Genomic DNA, 18,911 nt, shown 5'->3' with positions numbered 1-18,911 from the left:
CCATGCTATTTAGTATTATTTCGAAGGTGCATTCCGGAAGCAGTATTTGCCACTTTTGGCTCGTTCGTGTGAGAGTAGAAGAGGGCGCTGAATATACATTTCACACCCGGCTGTCGTTGCTGTCGAGGCGGACTTTGTGGGGTACCGAAAGCTCGGTTCCGTTCGAACACAACGCCTGTCAAGTTACTTAACCGAGGAACGACAACGAATATTGGGTAAATGTTAATATGAGCCTTGTCTGTAGTGTTGTCACTCCGTCGTTAATGACGATGGCTAAAGCTAATGTTACCACAGTTTGTTCGAGTGTTTAGACGCTAACATTCAGCGACGGCCGACAACCATTTCTTCGAACGGTGACACACATTAAGATGATTCTCTCATTTCAGCAACGACGGCAGCCCGGGTGACAACTGTCTACTTGTACGCCTCAAGCGGTCCGGTTCCACAGGGAGCTGGGAGTCATCTTGACTAGCAAGGGGAAGATTGGATTGGATTTGGTGTGGTGTCTCGGAGCCGGGTTATCCGGGGTGAGAACTCATGAATGGAAAGCGGAACAACAGGTGGGTTTGGCGTATCCACGGCGGTAAATGAGCACAAAATAGTAGTCACGTGGATTTGCTACTCGTTACCATGCTGGTTAATACATCGCAACATATCATAGCATCCTCAAATGCAATGCTTATCTTCTCGTACAATCGAGGTACTACTTAATGCGAGTTTAACTACAACAAATAAAAAAAGTGACTCAGACCACATCAAATCACTCATAATTATGATGTTTACATTTTTTGGCCAGGCTACAAGTGTGAACACAGACTATATGTTTCTATTGGTATTAGTATTTGATCCCCTGCTCATTAAAAACAATCCTTAAGATTAAGAGATGCCTTTATTCGTCCCTCAATGGGGAAATTTGTATTGCACAGCAGCAAGAGTACAGAGTCAGTTAAGCAGTACAAAATACACAAAATAGAAAAATAAACAATATAAACAACCCAAGTATTAACAAAATCAACAGTTTTCCCAGAGTTATATACAATAAGTATGTAGATAATATGAAACAAGATGAGATATATGACCAGTCTATACACTATGAGATCTTGTTAGAGAGTTAATATGAGGCATTATGGAAATACTTCACATAACAAAGAATACATAATTTTTATGGCAGTGAAGAGAATATAAAATAACGGCTCACCCATTCCAAGCAGTTAATTCTGTTCTTAAAATCGAAATGCCGTTTTAAACTAATAAATCAAGCTCAATAACAACGAGAAAGCTTGACTCTCAGAATTCAATGAAAGGACCCAAAATCAGTTAATCTGTCATTAGCAGGTGTCGTGAACCCGTCAGGTGTCACTGAAGCCTGAGAGCCCGATTCTCTTTTACAGCTACGTTTGTGCACGTGTAGCTTTCCCAGCTGCTACCATAGCAACCAAAACTATTGAATAATGGTCAGTTACCTTCTTCCTGCATTAATTACACACCAACTGAACATGTCAGGTCATTAGTCAATTTAGTTTGTAGCCAAGGGCCACAATTTGTGAGTCCCAGCGTTGGGCGTTATTGATGTTGTTCTGGGCTGATGCTGACCTACATTTGCTCAGTTTTTCACTGCATGAAAGACACAAAAGGAAATGACCTGGCTGAGCAGCGGCAAGATGTATAGTCATCAGAGTTGAACCTTGGTGTTATTATTATTTTTCATTCATTCATTTTCTACCGCTTTTTCCTCCCGAGGGTCGCGGGGGTGCTGGAGCCTATCCCAGATGTCTTCGGGCGAGAGGCGGGGTACACCTTGGACTGGTGGCCAGCCAATCACAGGGCACATATAGACAAACAACCATTCACACTCACATTCATACCTATGGACAATTTGGAGTCGCCAATTAACCTAGCATGTTTTTGGAATGTGGGAGGAAACCGGAGTACCCGGAAAAAACCCACACATGCACGGGGAGAGCATGCAAACTCCACACAGAGATGGCTGAGGGCGGAATTGAACCCTGGTCTCCTAGCTGTGAGGTCTGCGCGCTAACCACTTTTCATAGCTTCTCTATTTGATATTTGCAGGAGCCGCTAGAGCCCAAGCCCTTTTTTCATTGCCACGGCGACCCGGCTATGGCACCATTGGGAAGCCCATCAAGCTTCTTGCCAACTGTTTCCAGGTTGACATCCCTAAAATCGACGTCTACCTCTACGAAGTGGACGTCAAGCCTGACAAATGTCCTCGCAGGGTAAACAGGTAACTGAAAAGTCATTTACAGGATAATTTCTTCATCATTTTAAACAATCCCAAGTGACGAATGCTCCCCTGGATTGCACAAGGGAGGTGGTGGGCTCCATGGTTCAGCACTTCAAGGTAACCATCTTTGGTGACCATCTTCCAGTTTATGATGGGAAGAAAAGCCTCTACACCGCTAACCCACTTCCTGTTGCCACTTCTGGGGTAAGAGCAGCCATTCATAATCATGTGGGGTGGGGGGCTCTGACTTGACCGAGAGTCCACAGGGAAACTGCTTTAACCGGACTCCACTCACTATACAGTAGCCTCTTTGGGGAAATATGGACTTCTATATAGGAGCTACACACAATAACCAGCACAGAAAGCATTCTAGTTCTTTCAGAATGGTAATGGTAATGGTTTTATTTCATTTGAACATGCATCAGATTACAATTGAATGCATCACATAATCAGTTCACAGTTCCACATGTCCAAAAGGAGTAGGAAGAAGCAAAGCTTATTAAATCCTACCCCTCCATCTGGTACTTTTACAATCAGTAACTGTTACATTTGTTCACTTCCTTTCTTAATATAGTTTAAGGTTTTTTTGGTTTTTTTTTTTTTAATGAGCATCCAATGACATAATGGGTACCATAGTAAGTGTCAATATAGTGATATATATAGCACATCATGACTGGTTCAAGACTCTTCATCCTTGTATTTAGCAAACATCAACTGCTTGTATTGTTTCTTGAATTGGCTCATCGTTGTGCATTGTTTGAGGTCCTTACTCAATCCATTCCATAGTTTGATTCCACATACTGAAATGCTATGGCTTTTTAACGTAGTCCTAGCATATAAGTGTTTCAAATGTAGTTCTTCCCTGAGATCATATTTCTCCTCTCTTGTAGAGAAGTATTGGAGCTGTTTGAAAATTAACTATATTAGCAAGTTTAAGTATTTGTGATTTTAGAAATAAGGAGTTAGTATGTTCTCTGTAGGCGGTATTATGAATTATTCTTACTGACCTCTTTTGCAGTACATTTAGCGAGTGAAGATTGCTTTTATAGTTATTAGCCCATATTTCCACACAATAAGTAAGATATGGTATCTACACCTATTCAACTTTATTTCTTTGGATTCTGGTGTGGTTCCTGTGAAAACACTCCATTTTAATGTATTCCACCCACAGCCGGCCTCGAGGCACACGGTGGGTCACACTGCCAGTCCATAGAAAGAGTTCCGGGTTGTGCCGTGAATCACAGTCGGGTCTGGGAATAATTAACCGCAATAAACAAGGGATTACGCTACCATTACTAATGTAAGACTCTCCTCAGGTTGATTTGGATGTCACCCTCCCAGGGGAAGGTGGGAAGGACCGTCCATTTAAGGTCACCATGAGGTTTGTATCGTTGGTCAGCTGGCATCTGCTGCATGATGTCCTGATGGGACGTGGCGTATCCGAACCACTGGACCTGGACAAACCCGTCAGCAACAACCCCGTGCACGCCGTTGATGTTGTTCTGCGACACCTGCCCTCCATGAAGTAAGAGCCAGTACTTATAACTGACACCATTAAATACATTCTCAGTCTCCACTATGACCTTCATGTTATTGTTTTGTAGTACTCAAGTGTGGAAAAACATATTTCTAACTGTCACAATCAGGTACACTCCTGTTGGGCGATCCTTCTTCTCCTCCCCCGAGGGCTACGACCATCCGCTCGGTGGAGGAAGAGAGGTTTGGTTCGGCTTCCACCAGTCCGTACGACCGGCCATGTGGAAGATGATGCTCAACATCGATGGTGAATAAGCAGATTTTATTTAATGTGTCATTGATCGTATTTCATTTCTTTCAAAGCACTTTTTATTATCTTCACTCTACATCAGGGGTCTCAAACTCAATTTACCTGGGGGCCACTGGAGCTAGGGTCTGGGCAAGGCTGGGCCGCATCAGGTTTTCCAAAAAAAAAACCGCATTTATTAAAAACAGAATTTTTTTTTCAGTGCTTTGGTTCCGATTTTCTACAAGAAAAGCTCTGATAAAACCTTCCACTGTTCTCAAATATCTTAATTTTTATTTTTCTGCACAAAATAAGATGAAAAATAAATAAATAAATCAAGAATAAAGAAAATCAATCAATCAGTAATAAATAAATATGATAATAATAAGGAAACAGCAAATAATAAAAACTTAAGAAACCACATATAGTTGGTGGGTAGACAAATTATTTTTTTCAGATTAAATGAACAAGGCATTATTAGAGCCCTGTAGACATGACAAAACGCGACTATAGTCACATTTATACTCTTTTTATTTACAACATATTGCGCAACTGCAGGGTCTTGAGACACATGCTAACTCGCAAACTAGAGAGCTAGCGACCTAAACGGTAGCCTTCAAGTTATTTCCTTTAAACTTAAATAGCCAAAAACTTACCACTTCCACACGGATAGGGAGGATAACTATTAACAGTTATTTAACCTTTAACATGAACATTAATCAAACGTAATATTTTTTTCTGGGTACATGATACCATACAGCATCCATATCAAACTAACATTAAACTTTCATATCAATGCGGGGGCCTCAAACTAGTGTCCTGCGGGCCACATTTGGCCCGCGGGCCGCGTGTTTGAGAACCCTGGTCTACATGCAGTATAATAATATAATTTTCCAAGTAGAAGTCAACCAATGTTGTGCTCCATTTTAACATTGAGCAGCGAGTGTGAAATTCCACAACTTTTAATAAGGCTTCAGCCAAGTGGTCCATGTCAAAATGCAGCAAACAGTATGGGTATTCACGTTCATGTTTCTAAGCCCCGCCCCCAGCATGTCACTTGAGCTGTTGCAGCTGCACCAAAGTGGTGAAGTGTGCCTTTTTTTTTAATGCTCATTCCTTTTTGGTCTAATTGCTAGAACACATGATTCCTGTTTTTGTTATGTTTTTTTGTTTGTTTGCAGCAGCGTATAAATTCCAGGTCTGTTACGTGCCTGTAAGTAAACCATGTCCTTGTCCTTTATTTCAGTGTCCGCCACCGCTTTTTATAAAGCCCAGCCGGTCATCCAGTTCATGTGTGAGGTCCTCGACATTCACAACATTGACGAGCAGCCTCGCCCTCTCACCGATTCCCACAGGGTCAAATTCACCAAAGAGATCAAAGGTGCGGAAAATATTGGCAGACGCTCGTTTTCATTCATTCATTCATTCATTCATTCATTCCTTGTTGTGTATTTTCAGGTTTGAAAGTGGAAGTAACGCACTGCGGAACCATGCGTAGGAAGTACAGAGTCTGCAATGTAACAAGGCGCCCGGCGAGCCTTCAAACGTATGATGTGGATTTTTTTTTTTTTTTACAAACATCCCAAACTGTTGGGATTGCAAATCACACGCATCATGACTTCATGTCTCCTTAGTTTCCCTTTGCAACTGGAGAATGGCCAGACCGTTGAACGCACAGTGGCACAATACTTCAGAGAGAAGTACAATTTGCATCTCAAGTATCCCCACCTGCCTTGTCTGCAAGTGGGCCAAGAACAGAAACACACCTACCTCCCCCTCGAGGTAACTAACATCACACCCTCATAAAAAGCTGAGTGTTGCGTATCATTGAGTGGAAGCACTTTTTCTACATAAACAAAATAGAAGTGAAGTTGGATCAACTGGTACATGAATACAATACACTAATCCCTCGTTTATGGTTAATTGGTGAATTAGTTAAAACAAACCGGTAGCTGGAATAGGTGCAGATTTTGGAAGATCTAAAAAGTTTTCTGTACAGGTTATTGTGTATAGGCGCTCTATAGGAGTTCGAAAATGAGCATAATAGGTCCCCTTAAGTGAGGGAGCATGTTTCAACGAGTATGTAACATTACTGACACCTAGAGACCAGTGTAGAGTACTACAAGTACATATCTCCACATCTTTGAATGTGTCTTGCCATATTTTTTTGTGTATAATTTAGGCAAAAATAAGTACAGTTAAATTGAATAATAGGCCATCATTTTGAAAAAGGATTAGGAAGAAGCGTATAGCTCATTTAGTCCTGCCCCTTATACATGTCTATACATGCATATATAGGCTGCATAATCCACAGGTATCCACATTGTAACATGGGATATTTACACAGGAAGATACTTTAAAACATGCAATCCTACCTTCACTCGGTGTACCCAGGGCCACAAGTAAGACATGAATCTTTGTTTTTGCTGCTATCCAAGCAGCCCAAGTAAAAGCTGTATCGAATCTACACTTGATCAAACGTACCTAAGATTTGTCAGATCAAAACACAAAACATATGATATTACGTTTGATTGGAGAAATGTACTACTTTTTCTTTTGGCACTCTCAGCATCATGGGAACTTTAGTTCTTTCAGCCATATATTAGTTGCATCATTGTTGAAGATGCAGGGTTCAAAGCATGTGAAAAAAGTAGCGGTTTAATAGTGAGGAATTATAGTGTATAAATACTAAACAGTCAAAATTGGGCAATTTGTGGATATAGTTTAAGTAGTAACATATTGGTCATGGGCCATGAATGAAATGTATTTCTTAATGTAATGCATAATCATAGTTATTGTTATGGAGTTGTTATCAAGACACATGAAGTCTTTGTGAGCGGCGTCTTTTATTTCCTTGTCTAGATGATGCCGTCTTTAATATTTGTCCAGTTCCTTGACGCCTTTGACAATAAGCACTTTGGATTCCTTGTTCCCGAGTACTTGTGAATTTTCCCTTGTCCTTACTTAGGTGTGTAATGTGGTTGCTGGTCAGCGCTGCATTAAAAAACTGACAGATAACCAAACGTCCACCATGATAAAAGCAACAGCCCGCTCTGCACCGGACAGACAGGAGGAGATCAGCCGCCTGGTGAGTTTTGTTCAGATTAAAAAAAAAACACAAAAAAGTAAACTTTTTGTTTTGTTGATGTGGCATTTTTTGTCGTCTCAGGTGCGGAGTGCCAATTACGATGCTGACCCATTTGTCCAGGAGTTCCAATTCCATATACGTGATGAGATGGCTCAGGTTACAGGCCGCGTCCTGCCGGCCCCCATGCTGCAATATGGCGGCAGGGTGAGCTCTGAACCCTTTATGGTACCTACCACACATCATTTGCATGTGTTTCCTTCAATAGCAATATGATACAAAATGTTTATTATTAGGGCGGCACGGCGGTCTAGTGGTTAGCGCGCAGACCTCACAGCTAGGAGACCAGGGTGCAATTCCACCCTCGGCCATCTCTGTGTGGAGTTTGCATGTTCTCCCCGTGCATGCGTGGGTTTTCTCCGGGTACTCGGGTTTCCTCCCACATTCCAAAAACATGCTAGGTTAATTGGCCACTCCAAATTGTCCATAGGTATGAATGTGAGTGTGAATGGTTGTTTGTCTATATGTGCCCTGTGATTGGCTGGCGACCAGTCCAGGGTGTACCCCGCCTCTCGCTCGAAGACAGCTGGGATAGGCTCCAGCACACCCCGCGACCCTCACGAGGAAAAAGCGGTAGAAAATGAATGAATGAATGTTTATTATTAAAAACTGCATGCCATTTTGTCCCTCGCCACAGGAGATATGTCATGTTACATAAATCGGTATCGGCATTCATGAAATGTGTAGTGTTCTACACTGATCACTAGGTATAAGTAATATTGCTGTAATGTTCAAGCACCACTTCTGATGTGACTTCTTGGCCTGTAGCACCGGAACACATTTACAGCAACACACACAGTACTGCTTCCTGTACTGGGTAATACGAGCCTAAAGGTACCTATAGGAGCGTTATTTTATGTCTAGAGGGCTCTGGTATCTGAAATTGATAATTGGACAACATTGGCATATCGTTTTTTTGGACAAAAATCTTACCAATTTCTGTGTGTGTGCATGCATACTCTCTCTGTGTGTGTGTGTGTGGGGGTGTCGGTGTGCATGCCAGCCTCTGCAGATCAACTCTGCACTGTCCTTGCAGAACCGCACGGTGGCCACACCCAGTCACGGGGTGTGGGACATGAGGGGGAAGCAGTTTCACACCGGAGTGGAGATCAAGATATGGGCCATTGCCTGTTTCGCCACCCAGAGGCAGTGCCGTGAAGAGATTCTCAAGTGAGATCACAAAACCATGTATTGCTTAGCTTAGCTGCACTAGTCATGATCCTGATGTAGAAAATGAACAACATGATAATAACATGATAAATAATTGGATATTTCTGAACAATCAACTTTATGTGTGGGTTGACATAATTCAGGAGCTTCACTGACCAGCTGCGGAAGATCTCAAAGGATGCTGGGATGCCCATTCAGGGCCAACCATGTTTTTGCAAATACGCCCAGGGGGCTGACAGTGTGGAACCCATGTTCAGACACCTGAAGAATACCTACCTGGGCCTGCAGCTAATCATCGTAATCCTCCCTGGCAAAACGCCCGTTTATGGTATCAAGAGAATCCCCACCACACCAACATGACTCAAACGGAAGCCATAATGAAACCCCGAGTGACATGATCTGTCATCCGCAGCTGAGGTAAAGCGGGTCGGAGACACCCTCCTTGGCATGGCCACTCAGTGTGTCCAGGTGAAGAATGTAGTGAAGACTTCCCCGCAGACGCTGTCCAACCTCTGCCTCAAGATCAACGTCAAACTGGGCGGCATCAATAACATCCTAGTTCCTCACCAACGGTAGCACAACAAAGGCCACTTGATGCCAATGAGCACCTCATCGGTGTGTGTGATTTATCAGAACATTGTGTCCTGCTTTTCCACCCAGACCCTCCGTGTTCCAGCAGCCTATCATCTTCCTTGGGGCTGACGTCACTCATCCTCCAGCAGGAGATGGGAAGAAGCCATCTATCGCAGCGGTAATGCAGTAACATGAACAAGATAAATTTTTTCACACTCTACTGCAATGTTATGAATATTGCATACATTTTACATTACACATTACAGGTGGTTGGCAGCATGGACGCCCACCCCAGCAGGTACTGCGCTACTGTTCGAGTCCAGAGACCCAGACAGGAAGTCATCCAAGACTTGGCGTCCATGGTGCGAGAGCTCTTGATCCAGTTCTACAAATCGACCCGCTACAAGCCGACCAGGCTTATCTTTTACAGGGACGGTGTGTCTGAGGGCCAGTTCAGACAGGTAAACATGTTTTTTTTGTACATTTAAAAGCATTCTGTATTGAGTCCAAATCAGTAGCAGCAGCTACGTTTACATGCAGTCAAATATTAGCAATAACCCGGTTGCACACGACCATGTAAACACCCAAAACCCTTTAAAAAACCTGAATATGCTCATATATTGGTTTTTAAAAACACTAATATTAAGTTACTCCTGTTCTAACCAGAATATTGGGTCATGTATACCCCTAATGGGATATCGCCATCGAAAGGAATATATTGTTTATTTCTTTTTTTAAAGGAATCTTGGATCTTTGACAGGAAAAATTGTACTTGTTACCATGATAACACGCAAAAGTCCACATTTTTGGAGCGAGGCGCAAAGGGTAGCATGGATACGGATGGCACAGCTCCTGCTCCATTTTCTATTTCTTCACGTTCTCGCGTTCCATCAATGAAGAACGTGAGACATAATAGTGTCAAGTACCGGTGGCGCATCAGTACCAGCGCCAAGGCGCAAACAAAGGCAACTACTACCGTCCCGTGCTGGTTTTGTTGTTTTTGGATACAGGAAGAATAAGCAGAAATGACTCGTCATTTGACAGAAGTAGAACTGGAGGCAGCAGAGATGAGGATGCTGAGGTTCTCATTGGGAGTGACCAGGATAGATAGGATCAGGAAAGGAGTACATCAGAGGGACATTACATGTTAGAGGCCTTGGAGATAAAGTCAGAGAGGCCAGACTGAGATGGTTGGGACATGTCCAGAGGAGAGATAGTGAATATATTGGTAGAAGGATGCTACCAGGTAGGAGGCGTAGAGGAAGTCCAAACAAAGAGGAGGTTTATGGATGTAGTGAAGGAGGACATGAGGGTAGTTGGTGTGAGAGAGACAGATGCAGAAGACAGGGTTGGATGGAGGAGATTGATTTGTTGTGGCGACCCCTGAAGGGAAATGCTGAAAGAAGTGCGTGAGTCGCTATATATGTATATACAATGTATATGTACACAGGAATAACCCTGTTTGCTCACGTACTGTATGTAAACGTATTCTCAGAAACCGGAATATTGACTGCATGTAGACGTACTTTAGTGAGTTTGATAGTGGTACAAGTACACTTCCCTTTTGTTTTGTATATTTGCTGTATAGGTGCTATACTATGAGCTACTAGCTATCAGGGAGGCGTGTATCAGTCTGGAGAAGGAATACCAGCCTGGGATTACCTATATTGTTGTACAAAAACGACATCACACTCGTCTCTTCTGTGCCGATCGCAATGAGCGGGTAAGAAACTACAGGTAACCTGGGGTGTGGAATTTTTTTTTTGTTCTTTCTGAATTCAAATTTTCTGACAGGTTGGAAGAAGCGGAAACATTCCTGCAGGCACGACGGTCGACACAGACATCACTCATCCTTATGAATTTGACTTTTACCTCTGCAGTCATGCCGGAATCCAGGTATGCTCGTGTTGACAAGAAGTATTTTTGGGAGCAAGCACACACCTTTTGTCCTTCATTTTTTTTCATTCATTCATTCATTTTATACCACTTTTCCTCACGGGGGGTGCTGGAGCCTATCCCAGCTGTCTTCAGGGCGAGAGGCGGGGTACACCCTGGACTGGTGGCCAGCCAATCACAGGGCACATATAGACAAACAAACATTCACACTCACATTCGTACCTATGGACAATTTGGAGTCGCCAATTAACCAAGCATGTTTTTGGAATGTGGGAGGAAACCGGAGTACCCGGAGAAAACCCACGCATGCGCAGGGAGAACATGCAAACTCCACACAGAGATGGCCGAGGGTGGGATTGAACTCGGGTTTCCTAGCTGTGAAGTCTGCGCGCTAACCACTGGACCGCCGTGCCGCCCCTTCCATTTTTTCCATTTGTGATTAATGGATGTCCTCCTTCCTTAGGGCACAAGCAGGCCGTCCCACTATCACGTGTTGTGGGATGACAACTGTTTTACTGCCGACGAGTTCCAGCTCCTCACCTACCAGCTGTGCCACACCTACGTACGCTGCACGCGCTCTGTCTCCATCCCAGCACCGGCCTACTACGCCCACCTGGTGGCCTTCCGTGCACGCTACCACCTGGTGGATAAAGAGCACGACAGGTAGAGAAAAGTGTTCCATTCTGAAGTAGTATGACATCATTTTGAGTCAATATGTCCAATGATCCTTCCAACATAATAATAATAACATAATACTGTACTCATCGTGTTTGTGTACACTCCTCGTGACAGTGCCGAGGGCAGCCACATCTCAGGGCAGAGTAACGGCAGGGACCCCCAGGCGCTGGCCAAGGCCGTGCAGATCCACCACGACACGCTGAGGACCATGTACTTTGCCTGAACGCGCCTCCTCCTCCCGCATTTATACGCCACTACCCTGGTCGTCTCACCACGCACCAGTGAAGAGTTGCCTGTATGCAAGTTGAAGTTGAATTCACAGGTCATCCTTGCCTTCCAGATTTTGACAGCAGCTTGGGTACACGCGTGTGCATGCAGAGATAAGGTGGCGAAATTAGTAGGGAAACCAAAAGCACCTGATTATTATTATTATTATTATTATTGTCATTTAAAACAAGTAGCAACTAATGAGCCTCAAACTTGCTGATGGTTTTTACATATTTTCCGTGTCTTGTAAGATGTATGTGTGCATTCTGCAAAAAAACGGCAGCCTTTGTGTGGATGCTTTTTAAGCCAGCGCTGAGTCCCAGTGCTTCAGATGCTTGACTTGCGTGACCGCCATACTTTTGAGGCATGTTGTATCCCTTGTTGCCTTACTGTGAAGTGCGTAAAACTTTGGACTGTTATATCTTCTAAGCCAGCTGCTGCGCTTGATCCATCAGTTTTATTTCTGTTTAAAACCCCAAACAATCAACAAGTCATTTACACAAACGGAGCAAACGGTTACCTTGATGTGTCCTTGCCGTGCACAAGAAGTCATCTCCGTGATGAATGTTTGTGTCTTGTGATCAAGAAGATGGCTGCAAAGTTAATGGAAGTGCCTGGCCTGATTAGAGAGAGAGAGAGAGTGCAATGAAGTGTTGTTGGCTTTGAACGTACTGGTGATCACCGGAACTTAACTCAACTTAAAGCTGCTGCTAGTGACATAACAGTGTAGTATTTTTTTTTTCTCTCAAATGCATATTTACCCTATTAATACAGAGGAACTTGAAAGTTATTATATATTCATCGCACTTATAGTGTCTTTTGCCTGCATTGAAAGCATCTTTAGTCACAAGTTTATGTCCCATTGATGGTGTGTCCTGATGACCACTTGTTGATTTTTACTTGAAAAGTCAATCATGGGCATGTTTAGTAAGCATTTTTAATCTTCTTTTTCTAATTGAGCTTGGGCTTACTGGACATCTGCCTCCCCCCGCCCCCTCACTTCATCCAAAGATGGAGGCATATTTATATTGTAACGTATTTATGTAAGAGGGGAACAGTGGATGTTTTTTTTAACTGATATTTTAATCATGGTGATGGTCTGATCAGTGTCCAAATTGGTTCATGCAAGTCCTTAAGTGCGATAGGGGTTCATAAGGCAGCGACTAAAAAGAAACTTGTGTTGAAGGTTGGTCCTCCGTGCCTTTTTGTGATGGTGCTGAAAAAAAACGAGCTAACCGTCTCCACAAGTGAGCTATTTAACCATGACGATACTGTATTGGTGAGTTTTTGTACTTTTGTGTGTGTGTGTGTGTGCCTCAGCCAAGAATACAAAATATATGCAGAATTGATCAATACGGAGCTGACAGGACCAAAGGACGTGTTGGGGGGATGCGTTCAGTGGACATGCACTGTCAATCCAGGAACAGTAGCTCAACACAAACCTCATGTAGTGTTATTTATTAGACTTGTCGTCCCCATTCATCACTTTACTGCCTGATTGATGTGTACATTCTTTGGACAGCAATAATGAAGCAGCCGGAAAGTGTCTGTGAATCCACTTTTGCGTGTCTTCCCTTTGTTTATCTGCTTTATTATTGCACATGTATTTTTTTTTTTAAATCTAACATGATATAGAGAGGTTTACAGTCACCCCACAAAAGATACACTGTTATTGGCTGCATATCACACAGTAGAGAAAATATGTTTTACTACTACTACTACTACTACTGCTACCCCCCTCCTAGATTTTTAAGCATAAAACTAAAGACTATTTTTGTCTTAACACTTGCCTTTTCTTTTATTTTGTTTGTATTTTTTAAATAACTACCTTAGTGGTGACAACAGCATACTAGGTGATTAAAAGTGATGTTATGACATTTCCATGATTTTCGAAAACCGGTCACATGGCCTCTGTATTGCACTATAAATGCTTTCTGGTGTGACGCTAATAAAGTATGATATATGACATGCGGCTAAATTCATTTGATAGCATTATCACTGTTATTACTGTTTCATTTAATTTTATGAAAGCAAACATTGTCAAAAGACCTGGCCTGAACTTAGTTTTTATCATTATGGCATATTAAAACTGATTTGATTACAGGGGTGTCCAAAGTGTGACCCGGGGGCCATTTGCAGCCTTTCAGCTTTTAAAAAAAAGATTAAAAAAAGAAAAAAATGCAATAATATGAGAAAAAAGTTGGAATTTTTTACAGAAGTAACTACTATCACACTGAAAAAATGTTCTTTTAGTAGCATAAAGTTATTTAGGGATGCTCCAAGAGATATTATGAGCCATAGAATAAACTCAGCATTATCTGTTATTAGCTGTTCAATTATGCTAATTTTTCTCAGTTGCCAAAGTGTGATGGGAGAACTTTGGTCGACATTAAATATTACATTATTTTACATTGATGAACTTATGGCCAATTTTTAAACCAAAAATCAAGTGTATTTGTAGTTGTAATCATAAATTAAGGTGTTTTTACTCTTTTAGTTTCTTCGACGAGGTTAAGCTGTTTAACTGCAGCAGTTTACGTCATATGCAAATTATATGCAAATATACGATGGCGTCATCGAACGACTTCAACGACAGCCAATAGCTACTTTTCTTACTGAAAGTTGCCAGTTAGCCAACTAGCTAGCTAGAATTAGTTCGTCTTTGGACTCCAAAGGTGACTCTTTTTTTTTTTACCATATTGACATTTTGTTTTTAAAACAAACAATAATTTTTGAGCTCTTTTTTTCTCCGACGAGGAATTTGATATTTAATATTATTATTTAATTTCAAGTCTATTTTTGTCATACTGTATGTTTCGTCCTCCAAACGCTATTTGTGTCTTGTTGTTTAATGAACATTACCTAATAGCGACCCTGGCCAATGGCAAATTAAACTGAGAAGTGTGCTGTTAGTCCACGTGATGTTTTTTACGTCATTGTGCTGGAAGAACATCTAACAAAGTTGTATTTGGAAAACTGAGAAAATAGGGGGGGGGGGGCTAAGCAAATCACTATATTCTAGCGTATTTCTACATGATTTGAGCTTTGTTAAGGTGCTTGGTGTGTATTTACCAATTGCGCTATCTACAGTTTAAATATTTATCTTTTTTCACATATTATCTTGGTAATACAAAACTTTTCACATGCTGTTTTGAAGTATTTATGCATGTTTTTTAACCTTCAAGGTAGTCTGTTGAAAATGTAACAACAAACATGTATTCATCACAGATGAAATGCAAGAAATGAAATAAATGAATACAGCACAATTTCAACCAAAGTGGACGGGATGGGATGGATGACTTCCTGTGCCGAACTGCCTTGACCCTGACACAGTAATATACATGTAAGTCAATCAGTGTGCCAGTACTCGGCGTACTGCTATAAAAAGCTTTTATTTGTGTACTGTCCGCCACAAAGCAGGAAATGTCAGTTATCAGCAAAGTGTGCTGCCTTCGTGTTTGTAAAGTCCCTTCACATCACTTAATAACCTCATGGCACTATTGTGTAATGTCTGTATATGTACACACAGCAGCGTGTGCTTATGAATTTAAATTAGATTACAGTATTTGCTTCCGTTTTTTTTTATTACGCTATCCCTGATAAAACACTGATTAAACTGTTTCCTCGTTTCCCTCTGAGTCACAAGCAGGCAGCAGATGTATTGTTTAATCACGCTTCTATAGCGACTATGTACAGTACATATCAAGCCTAGATATTCAATGAGGTCAGTACCACAACTTTGCTTTGAACCCTTCTGTTTTTTTTGTGTTCAAAAACAAAAGGAAAGGATCAGCTAAAAAAAATAAATACAGGATGATCCAAAGCATACCACATCATATAAAAAATGTGGCTGCAAACTAATGGTACAGCTCAGGTGTAAAAAAAAACTAAAAGAAAGAAACAAAGCTTACATCGTGTAGCAAAAAAATCCCCCAAAGAGAAACACAGAAAGGAACAGGTTACTGTCCAAACAATACCACATCATGTAGAACCCTCCCGAGAAAGGAACAGCTTACAGCCAAAAGTACCACATAATGTAGCAAAGAAACAAACCCATAAATGAACAGCCATGTAGCAAAAAAAAACCCAAAGGAACAGTTTACAGCCCAAAGCATACCACATCATGTAGCACCCCCCCAATGCCCCCAATGGAACAGCTTACAGTCCAAAGCATACCACATCATGTTGCAAAAAACAACAAACAAACAGAAGGAAACAGCCTACAGTCCGGAGCATACCATATTATATGGCAACCCCCCCACCCCTCAGAAAGGAACAGCGTCCAGTCTAAAGTAGAAAAAAAAAAAACAACCAAGGAACAGGGCGGCACGGCGGTCGAGTGGTTAGCACACAGACCTCACAGCTAGGAGACCAGGGTTCAATTCCACCCTCCATCTCTGTGTGGAGTTTGCATGTTCTCCCCGTGCATTCCAAAAACATGTTAGGTTAATTGGCGACTCCAAATTGTCAGTGTGAATGAGTGTGAATGGTTGTTTGTCTATATGTGCCCTGTGATTGGCTGGCCACCAGTCCAGGGTGTACCCCGCCTCTCACCCGAAGACAGCTGGGATAGGCTCCAGCACCCCCCGCAACCCTTGTGAGGAAAAGCGGTAGAAAATGAATGAATGAATGAACAAAGGAACAGCCTACAGTACAAATCATACCACATCATGTGTCAAATATGAAGGGGAAGGAACAGCTCTTAATCCAATGCAGACCGCATTATGTGGCAAAAAAAAAACAAAAAAAACAAACCCCAACTCTTCTTATCGTGTGTCAAAACACCAAAGCAAAGCAAGGCTCATGATCCAAAGCATATCACATTATGCCTCAATAAAACTAAAGGAAGGAAAAGCTCAGCTGTTCCTTTCATGTCATCATCATGTCAGAATACTAAAGGAAAACAATAGCTCACAATTTAAAGGCAAAAGCAGATCATAACATGCATGCCCATTGTATTTTAGCATTAGTAGTATTGTCTTGCTTATTGGTTGACAAGAGTCACATGGTTCCATGTCATCATAATGTAGGGTGATTATTCCACTCTATCAATGACTTTAAGCACTCAGAAAAAACTATTTTAGATTTCATCCCCACTTCAGGATGTGCATCTTGGCCATGACGTTCTTAAAGCAACGTTTTAACATGCTCCTGACGGCGGCCGACGAAAAGTAGAAGATAAACGGATCCAGGCAGGCGTTGAGGGTGCTCGACAGCAACGCCATTTTTCTCCAGTCTTCGCTTTCTTGACGCGCAAAGCCCACCACGTGGGAGGCGTTATAAGGCCCGAAGCAGACGGCGAACACAATGAGGGTGCCCAGGGCCAGTCCGATGGCACGTAGCCTCCTACGCCTGCTGATGTTGGGGAGACGGGACAGGATGAGGATGAAGTTGACGTAGCAGAAGCAGCAGATGATGAACGGAATGCAGAAGAGGACTAAGAAGAGCTCCAGGCGGAAAGGCAGGAGGATTTTGAGCTCATCCCCTGTGAAGTTCAAGTAGCAGGTCGACGGAGGCTTGTCATTCCCCCACCACTGAGCATAGGGCATAATGTAGACGATACTCAGATTCATGGAGGTCACCACCCAAAAGACCACACAGGCCACCACGGCGTATCGAGGCCTGCGGCACAGGGCGTACCTGAGCGGGTACGCCACCCCCAAGTACCGCTCCACACCCACAGCCGTGAGGAGCAGGGTGCTATTGTAGATAGTGACGTAGAAGACAAAGCCGGTGAAGGGACACAGGGGGAAAGGCAGCAACCAGGCCATGTTGTCGACGGCCTCCTTCATTTTGAAGGGCAGGAAAGCTAAGAAGATGAGGTCGGAGATGGTAAGGTTGAGGAGCAGGATGTCTATGGGGGCCGCCCTGGTGCGCACTTTGTGGCAGAAGGTCCAGAATGCCAGAATGTTGGCGGGGACACCCATCAGGAAGGTGAAGATGTAGACAGACAGCAAAAGCAGCAGCATGGCACACTCTGACACACTGGAGAACACAACATTGGTCATCAACAAAACTGTAGAATTATATTGTAGTTATGCACTGATCAATAATGAAATATATAATACACACAATCATTGTGGTACAATAGTATAGTTTTTATCGTTATATTTAGTCTCATCAATTCCAGTTATAAACACTGTGCCTACCTGACCACCATCAAACATGAAACATCAGCTTCTCCATTGCTTTGCGACTCTTCTATCTGACTGCATGTGTTGCCCTCAATCACACTCAATATATCCAATCTCACCATCCCCGCCGGAAGTTTAATAAGGATTCTGGACACAATCTTTCCGCGCTCTGCAAACATCATCACCCCGCAACCGCTCATTGTTATTATATATATGTGGAAATGTGTTGTAATCACTCACTGTGTCAATCATCCTTGACAGGGCAGGAGTGGAAAGGATGATGCGTGATGGTTGTTTGCAAACAGATTAACGCTGTTTAGTTTTGTGGCTGTAATTAGTGGACAGCACGGTGGTAAAAGTGGTGGACACGTCTGCTTTCACATTCAGGTGATCCAGGCTCAAATCTCTTTTTTGGAGTTTGCGTAATAATAACTTTATTCCCATAATATTTACACTTTGCTGTTGTAATTTTCCAAAAAGTACAACTTTTTAGTTTTCTTTTTGAATTATATTTTTAGAATGTGCAACGGGCCAATTAAAAAACAAACAAACAAAGCTCTAATGGCCCCTGGGCCGCACATTGGACAATGGACACCCTTGCTCTAGTCTAAACCAAGGGGCATACACCTTTGTCCTCTTGAGGGTTGTATCCTAAAGGATGAGAGGGTCATTTTAATCATTTAAAATATTATATATATATATATAATAAAAAAATATTTACAAAATAATTTTTTAAATAATTTTCATTTAAATGTATTTTTTTTTAAATAATTTTAATCATTAAATAATTTACATTTTTTAAAAATCAGACTGTCTAAACCTGTAAAATGGACATTTGAAGGTCATCCCTGTGAGTGAAAAGACATTGGATGGAAAGGCTTTTTTTCAATGTATACGCACAAAGCATTTCCACCACCAGGGGGAGACAGAGGTCGTTATTTAAGTACAGTTGTCTTATGATTGGATGAATCATGATTAATCACCATTTTCCACTATGAAATATACCACTTTTCACTATATTTTATTGACAGAAAGATAAAT

The 18,911-nt window shown here is 42.1% G+C and overlaps 2 protein-coding genes across 5 annotated transcripts; one reads left to right on the top strand and one right to left on the bottom strand.

The window, feature by feature from the left end:
- Nucleotides 1-48: 48 nt before the first annotated feature.
- ago3b (argonaute RISC catalytic component 3b) lies at nt 49-12,366 on the top strand. 4 transcript variants are annotated; one of them, XM_058046604.2, is made up of 20 exons: nt 49-215; nt 387-560; nt 2,074-2,245; nt 2,329-2,449; nt 3,562-3,770; nt 3,892-4,028; nt 5,254-5,388; nt 5,466-5,553; nt 5,642-5,789; nt 6,976-7,095; nt 7,177-7,299; nt 8,189-8,322; nt 8,466-8,650; nt 8,735-8,894; nt 8,983-9,073; nt 9,162-9,356; nt 10,484-10,618; nt 10,690-10,791; nt 11,255-11,454; nt 11,584-12,366. In XM_058046604.2, the coding sequence occupies exons 2-20, from the start codon at nt 542-544 to the stop codon at nt 11,690-11,692; spliced, it is 2,583 nt and encodes an 860-aa protein (XP_057902587.1). In that variant the 5' UTR covers nt 49-215; nt 387-541; the 3' UTR covers nt 11,693-12,366. The 4 variants fall into 4 exon arrangements, with proteins under 4 accessions (XP_057902587.1, XP_057902585.1, XP_057902586.1 ...); XM_058046602.2 differs by having other exon boundaries at nt 8,156-8,322; XM_058046603.2 differs by having other exon boundaries at nt 7,177-7,320.
- A 4,457-nt stretch (nt 12,367-16,823) lies between these two features.
- On the bottom strand, nt 16,824-18,070 carry LOC131102182 (free fatty acid receptor 3-like). The gene is made up of 2 exons (XM_058047685.2): nt 17,886-18,070; nt 16,824-17,721 (listed from the first exon to the last, which is right to left on the bottom strand). The coding sequence occupies exons 1-2, from the start codon at nt 18,068-18,070 to the stop codon at nt 16,824-16,826; spliced, it is 1,083 nt and encodes a 360-aa protein (XP_057903668.2).
- Between the last annotated feature and the right edge of the window lie 841 nt (nt 18,071-18,911).

The sequence above is a fragment of the Doryrhamphus excisus genome, linkage group LG7, assembly GCF_037039965.1.
Source record: "Doryrhamphus excisus strain RoL-2023G ecotype Guam linkage group LG7, RoL_Dexc_Guam_v1.1, whole genome shotgun sequence".
NCBI lineage: Eukaryota > Metazoa > Chordata > Actinopteri > Syngnathiformes > Syngnathidae > Doryrhamphus > Doryrhamphus excisus.
This window is presented reverse-complemented; position numbering and strand designations above follow the sequence as displayed.